The sequence below is a fragment of the Ammospiza caudacuta genome, chromosome 5, assembly GCF_027887145.1.
Source record: "Ammospiza caudacuta isolate bAmmCau1 chromosome 5, bAmmCau1.pri, whole genome shotgun sequence".
In the NCBI taxonomy this organism is placed as follows: Eukaryota; Metazoa; Chordata; class Aves; order Passeriformes; family Passerellidae; genus Ammospiza; species Ammospiza caudacuta.
In genome coordinates, this window is record NC_080597.1 from 28,859,306 (window position 1) to 28,882,676 (window position 23,371).

Sequence of the window (23,371 nt, forward strand, 5' to 3'; positions counted from 1 at the left end):
GCTTGTAGATGCTGTATGCCTTGGTGAGAGTGTTTGGTTCTTTATGCTATTCTGAGATCTCAGGTAATCATTTTCTTAGAATGCCAGAATCAAATCTTTGTCCTCAAAACTCAAGTGATTATATGAGGACATATAATGAGTTTGGAAAGGCTTTGAATTTTTTGGCTGCTTAAGCAGTTTCACAAGGAAGGATTTTTTGTTTCTTACAGTTCAAAACAAGTCACATCTTGCACTTCTTCTGTGTTTGTTTGCATTTTTCCCATTTCCTGCACAGAGTCTTTATAATTCTCTCGTTTTCATTCTGCATGCCAATGAATAATTTCAGATTACATCTTAATAAGGCACGAGTCATGACATGGAGCATTGAGTTGTGATGTTTTGAATAATTTATTGATCTCATTTTTGAATGAAAAATTACTAATGAAGAGGATGGGCCAGCTGGTTGCAGTAAGAAGGGTGAGAAGCAGCCTCTGGGGATGACATGCTTCCACATCAGGCTCTGCAAAGAATGTCTGTGCTTACCATATAACCTAAGCATCAAACACAGTCATTTTTCAGTGCCCCTGAGATCTTGGTGCTTTAGAAGTAGATGTCAAGTCTAGCATATTTCTTTGTTTTGAGCTAATTCAGCAGAATGAAATTCACTTTTCTTCAGTGTTTGAGAGTGTATCAAATTTCTTAGTAAGAGCCACACCTTCCATTTATTCACTTACATTTTAGGAGTAAGTCTCATGCCTTTGGCCTTTAGAAAGTCTGTAGCAATGCAGCAAAGAGAAGACTTTAATTCCCTTGTGATTTACCTAGTTTCTTGAGCAGGGTGTGCAGTCTGTCATCCTCATTGAGGATCTAATGAGATCTGATCCCTGCCTGGCAGCCTTTTAACAGCAGGTGCAAGCTCCCAAACAAGAGGAGGGCATGGTGTATTAGCAAATGACTCACTTCAGCAGTGTCGTGTGCATTTACAAATATTGCTCCATCCTGTCAATGGTGCAGTGCATCTGATCCTAAAAGCCATTTGAAGGACATGGCTTATGGGATTGAATTTATCAAGGTAACTTTTATCAGTGTTTAAATCTTCATACAAAAGTGGGGAAGGAGGAAGTTTATATCTGATTTCATATTGTAAAGAAACATTGAAATGCATGCCAGAGTTGATGTATGACAGAACAGTATTTTAATTATACACTTAGAGTGGTAAATGTATTTAAGCTTTTTGCTTTTCACTCTGAAACACCTGGCTTGCAGTTTAACATTGCTGTTTCACCAGATTTTAGGTTTTTATTACCTGTGGTTATCTATAGACAACAAATATCAAATAGTAGCTTTATAAAATAGAGTGATTTATTGATGCAGTAAATACTGTATCTCTTTACTACTGGCACAGGGAATCCTGACCTTATGTAGTCTGCAGTGGAATCTCGATGACCCTACTACAACCATGGTCTGTAACATTATAGTTGTAACTCCTTTCTTTGTATACATGCAGTCCTCCATGACTTAGACTGACTCAAAAAAGTGTGAGAAAATGCTGCAACACAATTAGACATTTTGCACAGGATATCCATTACTAGATAAAAGCTGGGGATCAGCAGCTTTGTGAAGGTAATGAAACTCCACTGAGTACTGGCTAAAATCACATATCTGTGCTTTTCCACACATGGAGAGCTCCATGTTAATGGTTGTCTGTAGCAGGTCTGTTTGTTTGGAGGGCACATGATACCATCACTGTCAGTAAAGCTGCAGACTGAGAGGCTGCTCCCTCTTGGTTTCCAGATATGTTGGGATACATCTCAGCAGTATTTGATCTCGAACTTGGTCTTACTTCTAAGTGGCAATGAGTTGATTAGACTCTTCAAGACTTTTTTTGTTGAGGATTGGGTGACTGGTTTAACTCAGGAAAACTCAGCAACTTTGTGCTGTTGGTTTTTGAAGAATTAGTGGGGGTGGAAGGCCATTTATTGAAGCCAAGCTGTTAAATTTCATCAGTCCTCTGTTGAAGGCATAATGCATGAATGATAACATAAACTATGTTAAGGAGCTGTTGTCCCATGTAGTGAGTAGGAAAAAATGCTTTGTGTGATGAAAGCTGTGTACCAAATATAATGCTGAATTGCTCTCTGGTTTTGTGCTACAGGACAACTTGGTGATACACACCTTTATTGCCCAGAGACTTAAGTTTCTGCTGCCAGATTGTCCTTTTGAAAGGGTGAAAAAAATCCAAAACACCATGTCCAGGCATTCATTCAGTAGCCAAATGAAAAGCATACTTTGTTATGTAAAACACAACACACAAACCTGTTTTCCATTCGGCCAACTAATTCTTTGTCAGCCTTCACTGAATCTTGTTATTTTGGTGCAAAGGAAAATTGGTTGTTGAACTATTAAGAATGTTTTAAAAAATAACCGTGAAAAACCTGAAGGTCTGTTGGGGTGACATTACATAATTTTTCATTGAACTTCTTTGTTAACATTGCAACAACAGTCTCCTTTTCTCATACAGAGTTCACTACAAAGTGAATCTGCAAATATTTTTAGCACAACTTGTTTTGTCTTTCTCCAAAGCAGAAGTATTTTTTGCTGACATTAATGTCAGATTCTCTTTTCTTTCAGGGGAAAAAATGAGTAATGAAAATTAAATGGAATTTAAAGTGAGTTTTTAGCAGGAGTTTAGAGCTGGTCATCTTGGGGTTTTTCAGTAGGTTAACAACAATTTTAAGAAATACAAAAATTAATTTCACTTCTGTCATTAAAATCTGCAAATGTGGCAGTACATAGAAGCAATTAACTTGCATATGTTTCATTGTGGTCAGCTTTCACAGTAAAACTGTCAGTGTTTTGGGTTGATTTATTGTAGTTCAGTTATTGGAAAGAGAAAACAGATGCAAAAGAGTCATGTTTGTTGCAGGTCAGATGTGGACATGTTATCTCAAGTTATAAGATCGCTGAGTACTCACTCAAGTGATGACTCCAGTATAGTTTGTGAATACAGTGCACTTTATTGGACTTGTGGTTATTTCTTTAGAGAATGGGCATTGAGTTCTCAAAAAAAAACCAACTGATATTTTGCTTCCTTAATCACTGGAGTACATGATTGAATGTTAGGAAGTAGCTTACTTGCAGTTGTGAGGTCTGAATTCATGTTTGAATTGTGTCTGAGCTCAATATCACTAGGTAATTTTAATTTACCAAAGAATATCACACTCATACTTATCTTCACTAAAAGAAATTGCCAAACAAAAAATACAGTATTTTTAAAAAGTCTCATGAGAACTGTTTGCTGTGTTTGGAGGAAGAGAGAGTTAGTGTCTTCCTAAGAATGCTGCCTGAAATTTAGTGTGGTCTTTGCAGGATTGCACATGACCAGGTTTTATAGTAATGTATTGGTGATCAAGGGCTCTTCACATCACATTTGAGGTATTAATGTCCTTGTTTCTAATGGAGTGCTCCTTAATGGCAAGAGCCGTTTCTCTCCATACTGCTGACTTGTCCTGTGGCTTTGAACATAGTTATTTATTCTTTGCTTGGGTTTACTCATGTACAGAATTAAGTTTTACATACGTCTTAGTGTTGTTGCAATGCTTAATTAATATTTATAAAGGCCTTTGACATCCTGTGATGAAAGGAACTCTGCAAGTGGTCAGTAGTGGTATTATTTTATTAGTGAAAATGCAGGAGGAGTCAGAAGGATACCAGTTTTGAATTCAGAGTGAGCAATGGAGTCATTCTGTAACCTTGAGCAGGTCATGCAGTCTCTTGTTTTGTTACATATCCTGGGAAAGCTCTGTTTTGCAGCATGTGTTATTAAATGCCATCCTTTTCTCCCCCAAGTCCATTCTAAGGGAAAAAAGGTAAAAAGTAAACAAGCATACACAACTTTACTGAGCTGCTAAACATAGCAGGTATTTCTTAAGGAAACAGATCATTAACGGGGGCAGAGGGTGAGAAGGGAGTGGATGTGACAGTTGCATTTCAGAGTCAACATGAGAACTTGAGCGTGTGTTATCTGCTCACAGACCAGACTGGATTTTGCCTGTTACCGATCTCTCTCATTTGAGTTGAGTATGCAACTTCACTGTATATAATCTTTATTGCATTCTAAGAGCTCACTAATCCATGGTACTCAGCTGGTAAACAAGTTCTTTCTTCAGGCTGAATGTTGCCTGTATTTGAGCTTTGTGATTGTCAAGATTGATAGTCAGCTCTTATAGCATCTTGTATTTGACTATTGCATAATAATATAAATCTCAGTCACTTGTGAGGTTTTTTCCTCAACTGACAGAGGAAGGTTATGATTACATACTGTCATTAAAATTACAAGATAGTGAGGAACTTTTGAAAAGTATACATCTGTTTCAAGACTGAGCCAGCTAGACATTTACCTAATTATATAAGGCACAGTAGCATTAAATAGTTCTTTGCCATGCTTCACACATGCAAATACAGGGCTTTTTATTTCCTTTATTTTTTTATTTCCTACACAGTGCTATATCTGCATTTTATTCATTGCACAAAATGCATAGGTGTGGTTTAGAACAAGGGGCATCAGAACTTTTATTTGAAGTACTTCAGCAAGGTGAGCAGCTTGCCCAGTGAAGTGTGAGGCATGGCTGAATGTAAGTGCCAGTTTATGGTTGTGCAGTACAGTGAATTCAAATTGAAAGCACCTGGATCTTTGTCCTGCTTTATTGCAGTCTGGCTGGACAGCTTGTTCCTGGGGGCTTTATTACTTGTCTTTAGTCCTGCTTCAGCTCTCAGCTTAGCTGGCCTAAGGATGAAGAGGAGCAGTGTTTGTCCCTACTGAGAATAAACAATGGTTTGTAGTCTTGAAAAACAGCAGTTATTTAAACCCCCATGCTTTATATGACCCTAGTTATAAGCCTTAATTTATGGAGTGTGCCTTGTAGTAATGGAATATTAAGAATTTACCTGCCTGGCTTCAGCTGAACATATATTTAGGTAGATTTGTTCCAAGATAGAGTAATTTGTTGAGATTTATACAGCATTTTCCAGAGCTGCAAAATATGTTACTTGCTTCTGCCTTAACTTAGACTTCCTGATATGGATCATGGCAGGCCTGGAAGTTTGTAACTGAATATTTGCAGCAAGTAACTGAATGAATTTTCTTACCTGTTAAAAATAAATATTGCCTCAGGTAATAAATGGAGTGGAAAATACAAACCTTAATACCTTTGCCAAGAAAATCTGAGCAAGCTGTACAGAGTTGTTTGAACTTCTAATACATTTAAAAAACAACCTTAACTTGCTGGTTCTTCCACTTTGACCTACAACCAATGAATAATAACTTAGTGTGGAAAGCCTTGTTCTTAACTTCACACTGATAAAATTAAATACATTCTACCTTTAGTATTCTGATTTAGTATAATTAAAATAATGACTTACAGTTTGATAAATGTTATTTTCATTACTACAGTGCCCTGAAGCACTGCATGTGGAAAATTTTATAATATTACACAGATCTGGAGGTATGTAATGTGCTTGTCAGACTTTTAACTTGCATAAAGTGTTTTGGTTTTTGTAGCATATAAATTTAGAGTGTTTCTTTGGAAACTGAATAAAAGTAAGCAGTCAGATTCCTTCCAAAATGAAATGTAAATTACACCACTCTGCAACTGCAAGGGTATCCTTATAATATCCTCATGCAGGTAGAATTCAAGCATCTTGCAGTTCAGGAGAAGCTGCCTGTAAGCAGTATGACTGTGTCTTGGCTTGGTTTCGTGAGGGATTTTTTCCCAGTAATTCAATAGCCACTAAATAGAAACTGCTTCAGTGATATTTATATTTTAATTTTTTTCTTGATCTGAAGTGCCATATCATGAATGCTAAGAAAGCCTCCAGTATTTTCAAGTGTGTTAAAAAGTGCAGCAAGTAACACTGTAATAATGTTGTCTGATGTTTTCTTTATTTTCACCTTCCTCTTTAAGTGTGTTCTTTATCTGTAGATAGTCTGGATCTTTACCAGGATGGCTTTTAGGTCCTAGGGTTTTATTGACTGAGAAGCACAAATATATATATAAATGTCAAAGTTTAAAATAAATGTAACTGCTTGTTAAAGATTCTGTATAATCCGGTTTTTTACTGTCTGTGCAGCCTATGCTGGTGCCACAAACGATGTTCTGGCAGAAAATGTTTCATTTGATTAAACTGTATTATACTTATCAGTATTCTTTTCTGAAGTGTCACATGCTGACATTAAAACAAGTGTCATAATTGTTGTGTGCACTGTGGCATAGTTACCTTACTATGGGAAATAAATAAATTTCCTATGACTCTTTTAGTGTTGAAAAATAATTCTTTTCTTGGCATTTAAGACAGAAGTTTGTCCTCTAAGAAAGTACAGAGTTCTTTTGTTAAAATCTAATTTATGCTGTAGTCAGGAGTTGGCATTTCATTTTTAACTGCAGTTGTACTGATAGTAAGTATTACTTTAATAGCACTTCTCATACATATCTACAAGAATGCACTATTAAGGTGGCAGTAATACTGGTGTCCCAGTTTGTAACATGTTCAAAGCCCCAGTAAGACATTGGCAAAGCTGCCAAGAGAGGTTTGAGCCTCACTTGTTGAAGTGACCTGGGCTGCTGACTGCAGTGGTGTCTGGTACAGACCTGGAGTGGAGGGTGGCTCATTTAGCTGCCTGCTGCAGTCCTTCTGCAGAGCATGTGTCAGTAATTAGTTTCCTGCTCACTGGACCACTAAGTACAGAGCTGTGCTTTTGTTCTATGCTAATGCATTTTTAGAGGAAGTATTCCAGAGCTGCATTTCCAGCTGGTGACACAGAGCTGGTCCTAGTCAGCAGTGCACTGGCAGCAGGGCAGTCTGGTGCTGCTCATGTTCAGCATGTGTATTAAGGACGTGCTCTGTTGGGATGGAACAAACCCTCAGCACCTTTGCAGGTGATACCAAATGAGGCTGAATGGTTGACACCTCTGGAGATTAAGGTTGTCATTCAGGGGAAATGCAGTAGGCTGGAGAAAAGGGCCTGACAAGCCTCTTGAAATTTAACAATTGTAGATGGAAAGTACTACACCTGTGTCAAAAGAACCCCCTGCTATAGCCTAGGCTAGACATCCACTGATTAGACTGTAGCTCTGCAGAAACAACACCTGAAGGTCCTGTGGAAGAAAAAGTAGAATGTGAATCAGCAGGATGTCCTTGCTGTGAAGAAACCAGCCATGTGCTGTGCTGTATTAGCAAGGATATAGCCAGTGGGTCAGGAGAAGGCATTCAACGCTTTGAAGTCCATCTTTAACATACTGTGTCCAGTTTTGGCTCTCATAGAGGGAAGACAGTGATCTTGAGGATTGCCAGCTCTCTCTTCCCAGTGAAATAAGTGACTTGTGTCCCTGTAGCAGGCACAGGTTCTTCCTTGATTTTATTCTGGTAGCTGTTACCCTTTTACTGGTCTGTGCTGTTTCTTGTGGCTGTCAAAATGACACAGGTATTTTTATTGGCAAGCGCTTATAGATAATGCAGCTTTCTACATGTGTGAGTAGTTTATAGAGGAAAAGAAAGCTTTTTGATCATCACATAAAATCTTTAAATCCTGAAAGGAACTGTGTCTTGCCCAAGGGATGTCCTAAAAGACTACATTACCGGACATCTTAATTACAGGCAAATTTCTGACCTCATGTTTTGCCACTCTTGGGCTAATTTTACCAGATTTTACAGTTGTCTAAACGCACTTTACCTGTGTCTTTGGTGTGCATGGTTGTGCATGCTATGAAATAATAATTATAGTTCTGCAAGAGTTCCAAAGTGTTTAAAGGCTGAAGTAGGGGAGAAAACTTGATCAGATCTTACGTTTTAGAATTTTGGCTGTAGCTCTCCATTTTCTTAATGCTTTCCTTTTTATCAGTTGGCTAACATGTAGGAACTTCAAACTGTATCTGGAAGCCAGTTTTTTAATATATCAATAGATAGAAATTGTACAGCTGGAAAGAGTGTTTCTGCTTAAAGGAGTGCAAGCAAGAAATACAGAATTTTTTAGAATCTTTTATCTTTTTAACGTATTTCAAGGTTTTCTTATGAACAGTTGACTCTTAAAACTGAAGTTGCCCCCTTCAGTTGCTGAAGAGCTGAGAAAAAAACCTCAATTTCTGTGAGCATTTGTTGTACTGTAGGGCTCATATCATCCAGCTCTTTAAAGAGCCCTTTATGCTCATGTATAGAATATATATAGAACACACCACAAAGATACAGATAGATAACGGTGCATATGGATACATCACAAAATTCTATCTGTAGACTACACGACAAAGAATTAATTTTCCTCTGTTAACAAGTGTAATAACAGTTGGCGAGGAGCATTCCTTAGAACATGTCCTTTGAGCTGAGTGAGTTTGCTGGTGTGTGGAGGTGTTGTTGTCCCCAGCAGTGGCCAGCTGCTGATGCTGGGCTGCGATAAAGGCGTATCGCCGGGGCCAGCCACGCTGGTGAAGTGCGCAGCTCTCTTGCTCTGACGCTGTTCTGGCTTCCAGCCAAAGAGAAGAAAAAGCAGCTTACTCTTGAAAAGGAATAATCTTTTGAAGATGCTGCTTAAGAGCACTTCTAAAAACACCCTTTCTGTCTTTTATTTAATACGTGGTGAGTACGTATTGTGTTTGTATAAAATCCACAGCTTTCCCTGGGGGAGAGAGAGAGGACAGGCTTTTATCTTACATATAGTGTGTGTAGTATTTACACATATTGCAAATATGAAAGTCTGAATTTCATACTCTGAAGGGCTGAGTTCTGCTATTGAGATTTCACTTAGATTCAGAAAGTGTGGGACAATAATCCTTTTCCTAGATGGTCAGTTTTGAACCTTGCATCGGTATTGGAGCTTTTCAGTGATGGTTTGAATTTCTCTCTCACTTCAAGCAAACAAATAACTTTTTTCCCCTCTTTAAAGATTTTATACTCTAGGTCTTCAGGAATGCTATTCTGAAGTATCAATTGTTTTTCCTTATAAGCATCAGAAATCACTTGGCCTAAAGTAATTTCATATTCTGTTTTTGTCAGTTCAGCCTAAAGACTGACTTCTAAAATGGCTATCTCCCATGTAAGCATATTTTGTATGGCTGTCTAATCTATACATGCAAACATTGCCTAATAAGAAAGAAGGCTGTGATGTTGAGTATTTTAACTTCTTTTAAAATAAAATGTATTAATCCCATTTTGATTCTTTGATCAGCAAGATCATAACTCTTTATTTACATGGCTTAGTCTAGTGGAAGTAATTTTACCTTTTAGGAATGTAGGGTCTGTCAGCCCTGGAATTTATTCCATGCTGTGTTACATCTTGCTTCTGTTTGATGTTCTCTTTAAATGCACTGGAGCACACTTGCATGTTTGTACATGCCACACTCTTCTCATGCTGCTGAAATAATGAAGCATGCCTGTTGAGTGGGATATGTTAAATGAAAGTGAAGTAAAATTGTAAGGATTTCTATGCTCTAGTTGTGGTGCATTTAATTTTGCTTCATTTTTGGTGTCTGACATCCAGCTTCCTGATATGATTTAAAAGCTTCCATCCCTTTTTCAAGCTGTAGGCTGCCAGTGTTCATTGCTGCGGCAAGAAGGGCTTGCATCTCAAAGAACTCACTTGGGAGTTGGTAGTATGCCTTTTCTTCATTGCTTATGACCCTTAGTTGTAATAATTTTATGCTGTTTAATGCATTATTGTGAGTTGAATTTGCTTCCCATACACTCATCTAAGTTCCAGAAAAAGTCCAAGCAAGTGAAGGTCAAGGACAGAGCTTAGTAAAGAGAAATAAAATGGAAGTAAATGAAAACCACTTGCCAGTGGCAGCAGCAAGGTTTTCTGAAATAGCACTCTTGAAGACATTTCACTTGGCTGTAAGACATTTTGTCCCTGTGTGGATTGATGGGAGCTTCTGTTGTGGAAGTTGCCCCTGGACTTGAACTTGTTAAAAAGTGTTTTGCAACACATCTGAGACACCAGTGTGTGATGCCTAATTCTGCTGATATCCAGGCTGTATAACTTAATACCGAGAAAACTTTCAGCAGTGTTGAGAAGTTAGGTGCTTGTAGTTCACTTGAAATCCTTTTGCTTCAAATCTGGACCAGTATTGGATACCTTATTGTTGGATAAATTTCTGGTTTAATCGAGTTTTGAGTCTTTCCAGCTGTTTCCAAAAGACTTAAAATATATTTGTGGTCTGATATTTTGGATCACTAGAGGCTTATCTGTAAGAAAGAGTTATTAATAGCTCAGGTTTTGCTTCTAAGTGGCAGTGGTCTGTGCGTGCAAATCATTCTCTGCTTAGGGTGAAGGCCTTTAGTTCTGGCTGATGGCTTGAGGGAAGACTTGGCAGTTCAGGTGATGTGGTAGCTATATAGATAGAAAATTGCTTCTGGTCCTTCAAGTGTGGTTTCAGTAATCCCAGTGTTCTGAAAGAGGATACACAGGTTGGCTCACAATTTGGAAGCAGGTTTGTAAATTGCCCTGTGCTTATCACAGCACAAAGAACAGCGTTCACCTGTAGAAGTTTATTGCCACTCCTGTGTCACAGTGTAACTTACTCAAGTTGACTGTGCTGAAATGAGGTAAAGTGTGAGGTCAGGAGGAGGGAGGAGGACTCACAGTACTGGCAGCGCACATCTTCACCTGTGAGGAGCTTCCAAACTCTCACACCATTGTCCTGGGGTGTCGCAAAAGGGAGTTGCATGCACAAAAGTGCCATTCTAGGAGTCTTCATTTCTTACATTTCACTTTTACCTTTTTTGTGCAGTTTTAGATTGAGGGTGACCTAAGAGGATTATGGGGTTTGTGTGGACTAATTCTGTGTGACGCTTTATCTCTGCCTATCAAAGTGTGCTGGCAGCAGATAGTGTGCAATATGTGGTGCGTCATCTCATCTCACGGTTCAGTTTGTGACAACAAGAGTTGCCTTTGAAGGCAACTTCTGTCCTCTACCTGTGCCTTAAGCCCATCGTGTTGTCAGAACAATCTCTAAAATAGAATTTTCTGGAAAAATCAGTATTAGAATTTTACAAGAAATGAACAATTTCCAAAAACAGGTAAATTGTTTTGAGGGAGAACTTGTTTCTTGAATGTCTGGTTTTGCTTTTTTTTCCCCCCCTAAAATGGATGTTTTGATAACATGGGCTTCACAACTGTTTTCTGTTATGTCTCTAGTTACTAGTGGAAAAAAACCCCTCTTTTCTCTAAAATAATTTCTTTTGATTTAGGCAGAAGAGGTTGTTTTAAGAACATAGATAAGGTGTAATGCATCATAGATACTGGATTTATTTGGGTTTGCGTTTTTTAGAATGAAGATAACGTTTTGGATTACAATTTACAGTTTCTCATAATCTGTAAACTGTTAATATGCCTTACTTTAAACACTTGGAATTAAAATCTGTAATATGCTTTTAAAATACTTCTCAGTTATGTTGATTCTAAGATTTTGTGGGAGATCTTAAAGTGCAATTAGGTCATATTTTTAGATCAACACATGTTTTCTTGGAAAAAAAAAAAAAAAAAAAAAACAGATTAAAAAGCTGGCTGCTGATTGCTATTTAGCAGACTTCCTCTTCAGGGTTGTGTGTCCGTGTTCCCATTACAGTGTGCTCATAACAAAACCCGGAACCACACCCCATTGTATTACTCTAAATTCACTCTGCTTGCAGTTGATGGGTTTTCTCTCCCTGTTGATCTCCTCAGTGTGAGTAGCTGTTTACTGGAAAGCACATGATGGACCCTGAGTTTCAGCAGGCCAGGAAGAACTGTTTTGGCTAATAAGATGCTAATGGGCAGCATTATCTCTGGAATAAAGCCAGGAGGTGATTGAAAGCTTTGTTGATGTTGAATTTCTCAGCACATTAACACTGCAAGTTAAACTTGTATTCAACAAGCATCTTGCAATCAGCTGAAGGGGGAAATCATCTATCATAAAACAAATGTTAGTGAAATGCATCGAAGAGTAGAATTGGGAAGGCAGCACTCTGTGTTCCCCAGAATAACAATAAGATACTTACCCTTCTAGTTCAGTGATCTTTCACCGTGGTTGTACCTTGTTAGTGTGTCTGTAGCATCTACTCTTGCTCTGTCATTTGGAAAGTGTAACTTTGTACCTCTGACGTGTTTGTGAGGTTTCGCTCGGCGCTTTGTCAGGATCTCCTTGGTCTCCTACGTGTGGTGAAGCCCAAGTGTTCACATAGGCCCTTTCTACCTTAGTAGAGCTTATGTGAGTTGAAGCCTAAATAAAGTTTTGGTAAATGAAGTAAACCAAGTGTTGGTTGCTGCTGTGTTGTGGTTGTTGAGGATGCACCCAATGGAATATTAAATCTCTACTAAAAGAGCAGAAGGGGAGGTTGTCATGCAAAGCAAAAGGGCTTCTCTGCAGCCTTAGTCCACATAGATCAAAAAACAAGGCAGCGGCAATTGCAATCTCCATGTCCTAAATTTATCACAAAGGCAGACCATAACTAGGTGATTACTTTCAGGCTATGGATCTTTTGTCCTGGAATCCTTTTAAGGCTGTATATCACTGTAAGCCGTAGTTTCAGCTGTGATTGTGAATGTGGTTCTTTTCTCTTTCTTTCCTATTCCTTTCTCATCTGCTCACAAAAATAAGGAAAGTGCTTTTAAGTAGAAAGCTGCCTGTGTGCCAAGCAGTTAATGGAAGTCATTTTGTATTTTGATCCTACCATTTTTCAGCAGCTCTTTTGAGACATCTCCTTTAAAACATCTTTTTAAACATTTGCCTGCTGCAAGAAAGTTTTTTGGAAATAGTGTATAGTTGTAGCATGCACTGCAGCCCAAAAGGCATACACAGCTTGACAAGATAAAAGTAGTAAACATAGTAAAAGTAGCATCTTAAAATGATGAGGGTGTCACAGGAATGCTTTTTCATCTTGCTCACAATCTATGGCTCAAAGAAAATAAAAAAGTCTGTCTCAATGCTATGACAGGCAGTGCAAAGTACACTAAGCCCCCCAGTGCTTCACTGTAAAAAGTGTAGTAATTGCATTTGGTGATAACCTCAGGATGTTGTTACTAAGGACTCATCTTGCCCTTATCAATTTTATCCATCCATGAAGAAAGGGAGCCCAGCTTCAGGAAACCACAAAGTAATTTATTACTCTCTGTAGGACCTTGGTCATTTAGAGAGTTCTTGGAAGTCCTCAATCAGGAAGCTGTTAATACATGGCATATCAAAATACTTTTGTAGGCATCAGTTGTGTAAATGTCTCTTTGCACCCTGGCTTTGGAGTAATGAGTGAAAATGAAAAGAAGGACATTTCTTTTACCTTTACTGTATAGATGCAATTCAAGGAAAAGTCTGTACAACATGACAGCAAAGCTAACTCAACTCTTTTTTTAAACTGTGGTCAAAAAAGTCCTTTGATTTAGGTGTAAAAAAAAAAAAAAATTGTTCAGTACTATTATAAACTCTAGTTTTGTTTTTAATACTGTTCTGATTTTTATAAAATTTTCTTCTTAAGGATTGTGGAATATAGTTGTTAGTTGGTTCCCATTTGTAGAGTCTCTGATCCTACTCCTCATCTGTCAAATCATCTTTTTACATTAATGATGTTTGTCTTAATCTTTCCCTATAAAAAGAAATTACTCCAAGTAAGCTGGAAATTTGGCCTTAAATTTCTTTATAAGGAGGTGAAGAGAACTGGTTAACAAAAATGTGATTCACCATAGAAACAGCTCAGCCAATAGTATGTATGCAGTAAATTAACTATTCCATGGTACTTTCATATTTAATACAGAACATAGCAACAAGATGATGGCTTGGCAACAATAGCAGCTGCATGTATTTTTTTTCCCCTTTTTTTGAAAGAATGTTCTTGTGGGAAAAAATAGATTGCCTGGAAAGTAATTTATATTACAAGTTTCATCACAAAAGTTCTGTGGGTGGATACAATAGCCTAGAAATTAAATTAGAGATTTGTATAATAAATGATAGGTTTGATTTGATGTGACACTTCTAGTCTCTTACAAGTGACATAGCTACAGGCAATAGAATAATCTCTTCCCCTTGTGAAGATAAATGTTGTATCAGACCAAACTATCTTATATTAAATTACAACTTGCCTTTTTATTTTTTTACCATATGAAAAGATTTATGAGAGTCTTCGTTAAATAATAGCATGACCCAATTATAGGAGTACTTTGGCCAAAATGTCTTGAAGATATTTTCTGTTATCAGCTGTGTGATTAATTTATGTGGGAAACTGCCTCAACAGACCTGATCTGAAAAAAGGAATTTTCCTTTATGCAGCATGTGGCATGATTGTGGCCATACTGAGCTGGAAGGTGCTTTTCTTATCACAATTGGATGGAAACCCTCAGCTAGAAATGAAGTATGATAAGAGGAGTGTGATAACTTGACTGTCTCTCTTGCAGGGAAGAGGTTTATGGTCTGTGTGGCTCTTACACAACTTGATTGTACTCAGACCATTGTTTCTCATGTTTTGGCAGAGAGAAGGAGCAAGAAAGGGAAGAACAGTTAATGGAAGACAAGAAAAGGAAGAAGGAGGATAAGAAAAAGAAGGACTCTGCTCAGAAGGTGAGTTTTGATATTTGAATTCTTTTATCCAGCTGAAACATAAATAGTGGTGGTAATAAGATGTTAAAATTTTTGTGTTTGAACTTAAAAACGGATTGGTGAAGAGTGGTGCTCTTTAAAAGCACTTTAAAGACACCACTCTTAGAGTGATGCTTCTTTAAAGAATCTTTTTTGCATCATTTTCCTGGAACTGAAGTGTTTAACTTGGATATTTCTTCTCCTTAGAGTACTATGTAAAATGAAAGAATTTTTTTGATATCAAGTGTTTAGGTTACTTAATATGGCTTCTTTGGATCTCTCTCTACACAGCTGCTACTTGTTTGAGGTGTTTGTGGATTGAAATACTGATGGGCTTTTGCAATTCTTGCAGTAAAACTGAGTAAATATTTATTAGAGCAGGAAGATCCTTTTTCTAAGATATCATTAAGGAAGTTTATATGAAGTATTTACTACTGAAGATTCTGTTTATGTTTTGTGCTAAGTATTACTTGCATTTTACATTTTCTGTAGCAAATAGCACTTTTACTGAAGTCTGCCAGTTCAAGTCTGAGTTGTGGAGAATTTGTAAGTCGCCAAAAATTGGTTCTGCTAAGAAAACAAGTTTGAAACTTGGTGTACTAGAAGGTCTGTTTTTTGCACAAAACATCTTGCAGGTTGTCCTAGGAATTAACTTGACACAGGAGCTTGAGTCCCTTAGGGCGTTATCCATGCTTTTTACCAGTAAAATCCTTTCTGGGCTTCCCAGTATGGGATAGGTGCACCCACCCTGGAGCAAGTCCAGCAAAAGGCCTTTAAGATGATTAAGGGACTGGAGGATCTGACAAATGAGGAGAGGCTGGGAGTGTTATGACTGTTCCTCCTGGAGGAGAGGAGGCTCAGGAGATCTCACCAATGTACATTAATATTTTGTGGAAGGGAGTAAAAAGATGGAGGCAGACTCTTCTCCACCGTGCCCATTGGCAAAGCATAATGTGTTATGTACATATTCAAAGTCTGCCTAATCATAAAAAGACTCCTTTTTTGTGTGTGTATGTGGCTGGGCCACCATTGAAACAGGTTTCCCAGAGACGTTGTGGTGCTGCCCCTGTCTTTAGATGCTCAAAGCTGAGTTTCACATGGTCCTGTGCAATCCAGTTTTGATGATTTTGTTTCTAATTGAGAAGCCTCTTGGGGCCAGGTGAAGGACAGGTGTGGATTAGAGGACAGGTGGGAACTATGGATTAGATTTCACAGAATCACAGAATTTTCAAGACTGGAAGAGACCTATAAGATCATCTAGTCCAGCCGATGTTCTAACTGTTCAACTAGATCATGGCAGCAAGTGCCACATCCAGTCTTTTTTTAAATTCTTCAAGGGATGATGCCTCTACCACCTCACTGGGTAAATGATTCCAGTTTCTGACCACTCTTTCTGTGAAGTATTTCCTTCTTACTTCTAACTTACATCTAGCTTGACGCAACTTGAGACTGTGTCCTCTTGTTCTATCCGTTGTCGCCCGGAGAAAGAGGCCGACCCCCAGCTCACTACAGCCACCCTTCAGGAAGTTGTAGAGAGTGATGAGGTCACCCCTTAGTCTCCTTTTCTCCAGGCTGAACAACCCCAGCTCCCTCAGTCGCTCTTCATATGGCTTGTGTTCCAAGCCCCTTATTAGTTTCGTTGCTCTCCTCTGGACACGCTCAAGTAACTCAACGTCCCTCTTAAAGTGAGGGGCCCAGAACTGGATACAGTACTCCAAGTGAGGCCTCACCAGTGCCGAGTACAGGGGAAGAATGACCTCTCTGTTCCTGCTGGCCATACCATTTCTGATACTGGCCAGGATGGCATTGGCCCTCTTGGCTACCTGGGCACACTGCTGGCTCATATTCAATCGACTGTCAACCAGCACCCCCAGGTCCCTTTCCACCTGGGCACTATCCAGCCACTCCATCCCCAGCTTGTATTGGTACAGGGGATTATTATGGCCGAAGTGCAATACTCGGCACTTGGACTTATTGAAGTTCATCCCATTTGATTCTGTCCATATGTCCAGCCGTTCCAAGTCTCTCTGCAGAGCCCTACACCCCTGTAGTTGGTCTACACTCATACCCAATTTGGTATCATCAGTGAAACTACTAATAAAAGACTCTAAGCCCTCATCCATATCGTCAATAAAAATATTGAACAAAACTGGTCCCAACACAGAACCCTGAGGGACACCACTGGTGACTGGTCGCCAGCTAGATGTGACACCATTCACCAGCACTCTTTGGGCCCGGCCATCCAGCCAGTTTTGAACCCAGCAAAGGGTATTCCTATCCAGACCACGGCCAGCTAGCTTGTGTAGGAGTATGCTATGGGAAACAGTGTCGAAGGCCTTTCTGAAATCCAGAAAAACAACATCTACAGCCTTCCCTGCATCCACTAGCCGGGTTACCTGATCATAAAAAGTGATCAGGTTAGTTAGACATGATCTACCCCTCCTAAATCCGTGCTGGCTAGGTCTGATACCCTGGCCATCCTGCAAGTCTTGCATGATGGCACGTAATATGAACTGTTCCATTATTTTGCCAGGTATAGATGTCAGACTGACTGGTCTATAATTGCCAGGATCATCCTTTTTCCAGAGGCTGTTCTTGCCAACCTCAATGATGATATGAAACTGAGAGCAAAAGGCTTTACTTTCTTTCAGTACTCTGTTTTTCAGTTGCTTCAGTAACAGATCAGGTGATGGAAGATCAGTGTTCACTCTTACATTCTGTGGGTTTCTGCTGAGAGCAGACAGCGCCAACCTCAGTTAAATCTTGGCTTATCCAGGGCTTTTTCACCAATTTGAGTCTATCAATTTAAACTGGGTGTGGATAAATGTGTGTCAGTTGTCTTCATACAGTTGATTCATCCCCAAATAACAGTGCAAAAGAGCAGTTGCTACGGATAAGGTCTCTCCAGTGTCTTTTTGACTTGGTGTTGGTGCTGTTTAATGTTCAAGTACAAAAAAGGCATGTAGAAACCAGAAAGAGCATACGCTTATGAATAAGGAGTAAAGACTTGAAGATTATGTGCTGATACTGAGTGATAAAAGGGAAACTTGAAAAGGCTGTACTGATCATCTTGATAACAGTGCTGTGTTTATTGAGGAATTGGTGCTTTGAATACGAAAGAGATTTGCCAGCTTTCCTGTGTGGTCTCTCACCTAGTAAGTTGTTCAGTACATATTCTGCCACACTCTCAGGAAGGATAAAGATAAGTAATTTAATCTCTTAGAAGCCAAACTTGACAGTAATAGCTGAAGATAGGTAAGAATAGCAAAGTGGGCAGCCAAATGGACAAAATATAAATGTGTGTGTTCATTCTTACTGGCTTGTGGAGGTGTTCACCAAATAAGCAGCAATCATTTCAGGGTATCATTTTCAAACTGAGTTTGTTTCACATGAAACAATTGTTCTGTCTGGATTGTCGGAAACTTAAAAAAAATAAAATTTAAAAAAATCACTTCGAGGGAAGTTACACAAACAGGTTCACAGCTTAAATATACCTGTGGTTGGTGTCCAGGGAGCTGTTTGGTAGCTCCTCAGTAGACTGAGATTTATTCCAGCTTGCCATTCACTGTGTCTGCTCCCGCCCTGCTGATGCTTGTAGGTTGCCCACAGAGAGATGACAGCTGTAAATATGAGACATTGTCATATTTTTTTCAGCTTTTGAATTTTAGATGAAAGCAATCACAAAACCACATCATTTTGACTAGGAGAGATAGACAATACAGGCAGAAGGTTTTGTTTTGTTGTTTTTTTTTTTTGTCTAAAGTAATTTGTGTTTATCGTGTAGAATTTTTCAAGGATTCAGTAAAATGTTTTTTATCCAAGTAGACAAGTTACTAATTTACTAAATGTGTCTACTGTTGACTCTAGCAAACATATCAGCATTACCAGATTGTGCTAATTAATATTTTTTCCTCTTTTCCTTTAGTAGCCAAGCATCAGGGTCAATTAAGCGTGTTACAGAATCTTTAACTGTCACAGAAGATGATGTAATTTGATGCATACAGGATTTTTCATAAGTGAAGTTGAAAATTGATGTGTGGCTTGGTACAGACATGGTTTTGGCCCAGATACATTTTTATTGTCCTTGAGGCTTTGGGATAGTGTATGTCTGTGAGGTTACAATGCTTAAGATTTGGTATTTTAGTGAATGTTCCACTTTCCATATTGCAGTTTTCATCTTTCCAAAGTAAACGATGCCATAGCAATTTAGTGCAGTTTGTCTTTTTATTCTTTACTGTACAAAGGAGTTCTGGCTTGGTTAGTTTCAACAATAAACTGCTTTTTACTTGTGCTCTCATTATTCTATACTGATGCTGCGTGCTTTCCAGAAATATGGACTAGTTCAGCAATTTCTTTTAAGAATAGGTGTCATAGAACCTGACACATGATGATCTTTAGGGTTTTTCATTATTGTGTAGTGGAGCTCATGATGGACAGGTTCAAAAAATGCTACAATACACACAATTCCAGGGAATATACCAGCGATGTGTTTGTCACTGCTGTAGCTTGAAATCTGCTATGCTGAAACAATGTAGGGTACAGATACAAATACAAACCCATATTGAGTTTGTTGGCCAGCATGAATACTCATTTCAGTCCTTGACTTCTTGTTGCTTTCAGTACATTTACTTTATAGGTGTTGCTGGTACTCTTTGTAAGTGTAGAAATTAATCCAGTAAGGTTTAGAGTTACTTCTCCTTGGAAGAGATGTTCTAGGAAAGGTGAAATGGGAAGATGGCAGAGAGACAGACTGCTGTGGTTACTTCAGGCCCCAACAGTCTACTTACTGTAAGGATACTCTCAACAGAAGGAAGGCTTTGTTACACTTTAACTGAAATACTTCATCTCCAAAATCTGAGAGAACTGTAATGCTATGGGATGTGTTTATTTGTGATTTGGAAGCCATGTTTGGGATGAGGAGGAGGATTGAGTACTTAAAATCATGAGTGAAGTATGATTGTTTCTGCCAGTGACTTCTGCATCAGGCAGAGTTATTATAGCAGTTGTAACACTTCTGAAAACCTTTAATAGATATGTATATATATATATATATAACTAGGAATACTGTTTAGACTTGTGTAGTTAATCAGTTGGTTGTTTTCATTGAACAACAAACTCTGTTATTTTGCTAATTTATTAAGACTGTGATTTAGCACAACATGTTCAATATTTGTTTTGCACTGCTTAAAACTCTATTTACATTCTTGCTCTTAATTTGCAGGTCACAGATCAAAAAACCAAAGGTAAGAATCTTTGATCCTAAGGAGTACTTTTATTGACTTGAGCCAAGATTCAGATCTTTACCAAAACTGTTAGAAAAGGAAGGGGGCATATGAGCAAAGATGAAACACTGAATATGAGTATTCAGAAGAAATAAGTTGAGGTGATTAAAATGGAGAAGCTACAACTATTCTGCAGACGTGTTGTCAGCATTGAAATACTTGAAGAAAAAATGAAGATTGTGGATGAGATAGATTAGCTGAAATACTCAGTTCTCTGTTTTACAACAGTTTTAGACAAATAACCAAGACTGAAACCACCTTTATAAAGGGAATGAAAGACAGCAAAAGTGCTGCTTGTAGAGAGGTACCAAAATGAATGGAAATTTCTTGGGTTTGGAAACTTAAATTAAGGCACATAGAAGTCTAATAGAGAAGACAGGACTGATGAATGAGGATCTTGAAATTTGAACTAAATAATTTAGCTGTTGTAAAAATATATTTAATCTTGCTTTGTGCATCAGTTTTTGATAAATTTTGTGGGGAAATTGCCAGTAGTGAAAGAAAAGCACTAAAATAGTAACTTGATTTTATGGCTAGTAGGAACTTTTTGGGGTTTGGGCAATAAAGCCTATCTAGAGAAATCAGAAAACCCTTAAAAAGTAAAATGTGGTGAATAGTGCATTCATGTTGCCAAAGAGAGACCCACTTGTGTTGATTTCACATTTGTAAAAGTTTTACTAATTGTGCTTACTTTGTCTAGACTCTCTTGAGCAAATTTTGTGATGGTCTTAGCTTCTCAAGGATTTGTGGTTTTCTTCTCCAGTACTTAATAGTCCTGAGGAGCAGCTTGGCTTTGATTAGGGGCACATGGTGACCAGCAGGGCAACCTGAAGTGAGCCAAATACAGTTGATCTGTGTAGGACTGTTTTTTGGGTGAGAGTCAGGTATTACTGCCTTGCTGAAGAGCAGCACAAACAGCAGCAACTCAGATTTGTTACCTCTGAATCCAAAAGGAGGCAGATTATTTCCCATCTTTCTGTTTGTTTAGGCAGTGGCTGTGCAGCCTAGTAAACAGGTGAAAGCTTGGGTTTTGATTTCAGATTTCCCATTAAGATGGTGATGCATAACAATCCAAAAGCCAGTTGAAGATCAGGATGGTGGAGCCAGTTACATTTGACTGCTCATATTTTAAAATTAGTCACTGTCTAGGGTATATTCGTTGCCGACTTTACATTTGCAGGAAATTTTGGGCTTAGAGCAAAATTGATGAACGTAGAGTTTCATCCTAGACTACAGAGTTGCACATGGGAGCAAAATGTCTGCTGCTACTGCTTATTCCTGCTTCTTTAAATTGTTTTTGGTTGTTGAGAAGATGGAAGCTGCACAGTATTTCAGAGATTAGATAATGAAAATGAAGAGTCACAGTGAGTTCTTGTAGCTAGCATAGGTTTAAGTGGAAAAACTTCTGATTTTCATCCTTCCTGTTTTTCAGTGCCCGAAGTGACGAAACCAAGTTTAAGCCAACCAGTGGCTGCCAGCCCAATTGGCAACTCTCCATCGCCACCAGTCAATGGTGGCAACAATGCCAAGAGGGTGGCAGTGCCGAACGGACAACCGCCAAGCGCCGCCCGCTACATGCCTCGGGAGGTGCCGCCGCGATTCCGTTGCCAGCAGGACCACAAAGTGTTACTGAAACGTGGGCAGCCCCCTCCGCCATCCTGCATGCTCCTTGGGGGTGGAGCAGGGCCTCCCTCCCCAGCAGCACCAGGAGCAAACCCAAACAACGCACAACCAGTGACAGGAGCACTGCTGCAGAGCGACAGTGGGACTGCAACAGGCAAGTGATGATAATAAATGGTAGTAAAGGAAGGCGTTGGTGCGTGTCAGGAAAGGGATGGCTGAAATTCTACATAAGCCTGGCATTATATAACAGAACTCAGGTTGCTCTTGGGGAGCTTCTGCTGTTTCAGTGTATAGGCTTCTGTTGGCAGCCATGGATATAATTTTTACTACTAGATGGAACGAGAGGTTTAATTTTTTCAAGTATGCTTTGAGTGGTTTTAATTGGTTGCTGAAATATTCTGCAGCAAGGTAAACGCGAGGCATAAATAAACGGCATTTTATGGTTGTCACTGAGTAGTTCCTAATGGCTCTTCAGGTTTCTTTGACATGAATTTCCTGTCTTGTCACATTTTTGTATCATCTCGTAAAATAGGCACGTAGATGCCAGGTCTGCAAAGGGCAGGTGTCTGTCACATCTTGTCTGGATGAAACACAAAGGCGACCTATTGCTCTTCACTTCTGTTTTTTTGGTAGTAATCTTTTGTACTCAGATAAGCCTTTTTGTACAAGTGGTGACTGTTCTGTTTTTACTTTTCCATTCATTTTGTATTCCAGAAGATAAATTGATTTTAGGGTTGTATGGTGAACATGGGGAAGTTAAAGCTGCTCTTGAATTTTTTAGACCCTTGGTGAATTGCAGTAGCTTTTCTTCTTTAATTATAATAGCAGAACAAGCAAAATTCCACTCAAAATATCTGCCTTTTAAAAAAAGAGTTAGGTGACTTATGAAGTCAAGGACGGCTTCAGTTCTTGGATTTTGTAAAAAGAAATATTAAATACTTGCAAGTCAAGAAGAAGAAAATAACAATACCAGTATGTCTGAGTTTTCTTTGAAAATCATGCCAGATCAATAGGATCATGATTTTTTTACCATTGTGGAAATCAAACTTTTTAGTTCTCTGTGATTTGGAATTAAAAACAGGTGACTTGTACAGAATGAAGTCAGCTATGTGGGATAGCTGTCCTTAATAAATAGGATTCTAGGAAAAATAATAATTCCATTTGTTTTGTGGCTTCACTACTTGAATCCATTTGTAGTGAATCCCTGTTTGACAGAGTATTTATCTTGTCTTTGATAATTGCTGTTTAATAAAGGAGAAGGTGAATGTCAAACTACAATGGCAGAATTTTTACTTATCAGCTTAAAACCAGATGTCTTGGAGATAATTTTTTTTGATGAAACACCTGAAACAAAACATGGACTGAAGTCTGGTTCCTATATGAAATCTTGGTACTGGTATGCCTTCACAGTTATTATAGTAGACTGACTAAGAAAAATTTGTGTTAGTGAAGCATTCTAAAAGTTTTCAAAACTTCTCATGAGCAAAATTTTTTGCTGTTGGGTGTACTGTATGTGGACCATTTTGAAGTATTTTGAGCGGCTCCTTAAGTTGTACGTATTTATTTGATACCTAAGGTTCAACTTGAGGTTGAAATTTGATATTACATGTTCTCATATTTTTACACTTCATTTAATGGTGCATTAACAACTAAGAGGGTACTAGTTGGGCTGTATTAGCCAGTGGTTAGTTGCATTATCCTAGTGTAAGTCAGGAGTGCCAGGAAAGATATGAGTCCTTGAGACCTGCCTCACCCCATCCATTTTTCTGCTCCATAACGAGTTAACTGAGCTGGTCATCTGACTTGTATTAAAATTACGTTAGGTTTGTTTTTAAAACTGATTTCAGTCTGGATGACTTTTGCCTGTTCACCCAACTGAATATCCGTGAGAGCATGGAC

General features: G+C 38.6%; 1 protein-coding gene across 4 annotated transcripts in view; it reads left to right on the plus strand.

The window, feature by feature from the left end:
* The window catches only part of TNRC6B (trinucleotide repeat containing adaptor 6B), a 134,208-nt gene that overhangs the window by 65,125 nt on the left and 45,712 nt on the right, over positions 1-23,371 (plus strand). For all 4 annotated transcript variants that reach the window (XM_058804452.1, XM_058804453.1, XM_058804454.1 and 1 more), the window contains 3 exons: positions 14,462-14,549; positions 19,789-19,810; positions 21,282-21,626. In XM_058804452.1, the coding sequence (XP_058660435.1) occupies positions 14,462-14,549; positions 19,789-19,810; positions 21,282-21,626 (455 nt within the window). The remainder of the gene's footprint in view (positions 1-14,461; positions 14,550-19,788; positions 19,811-21,281; positions 21,627-23,371) is intronic.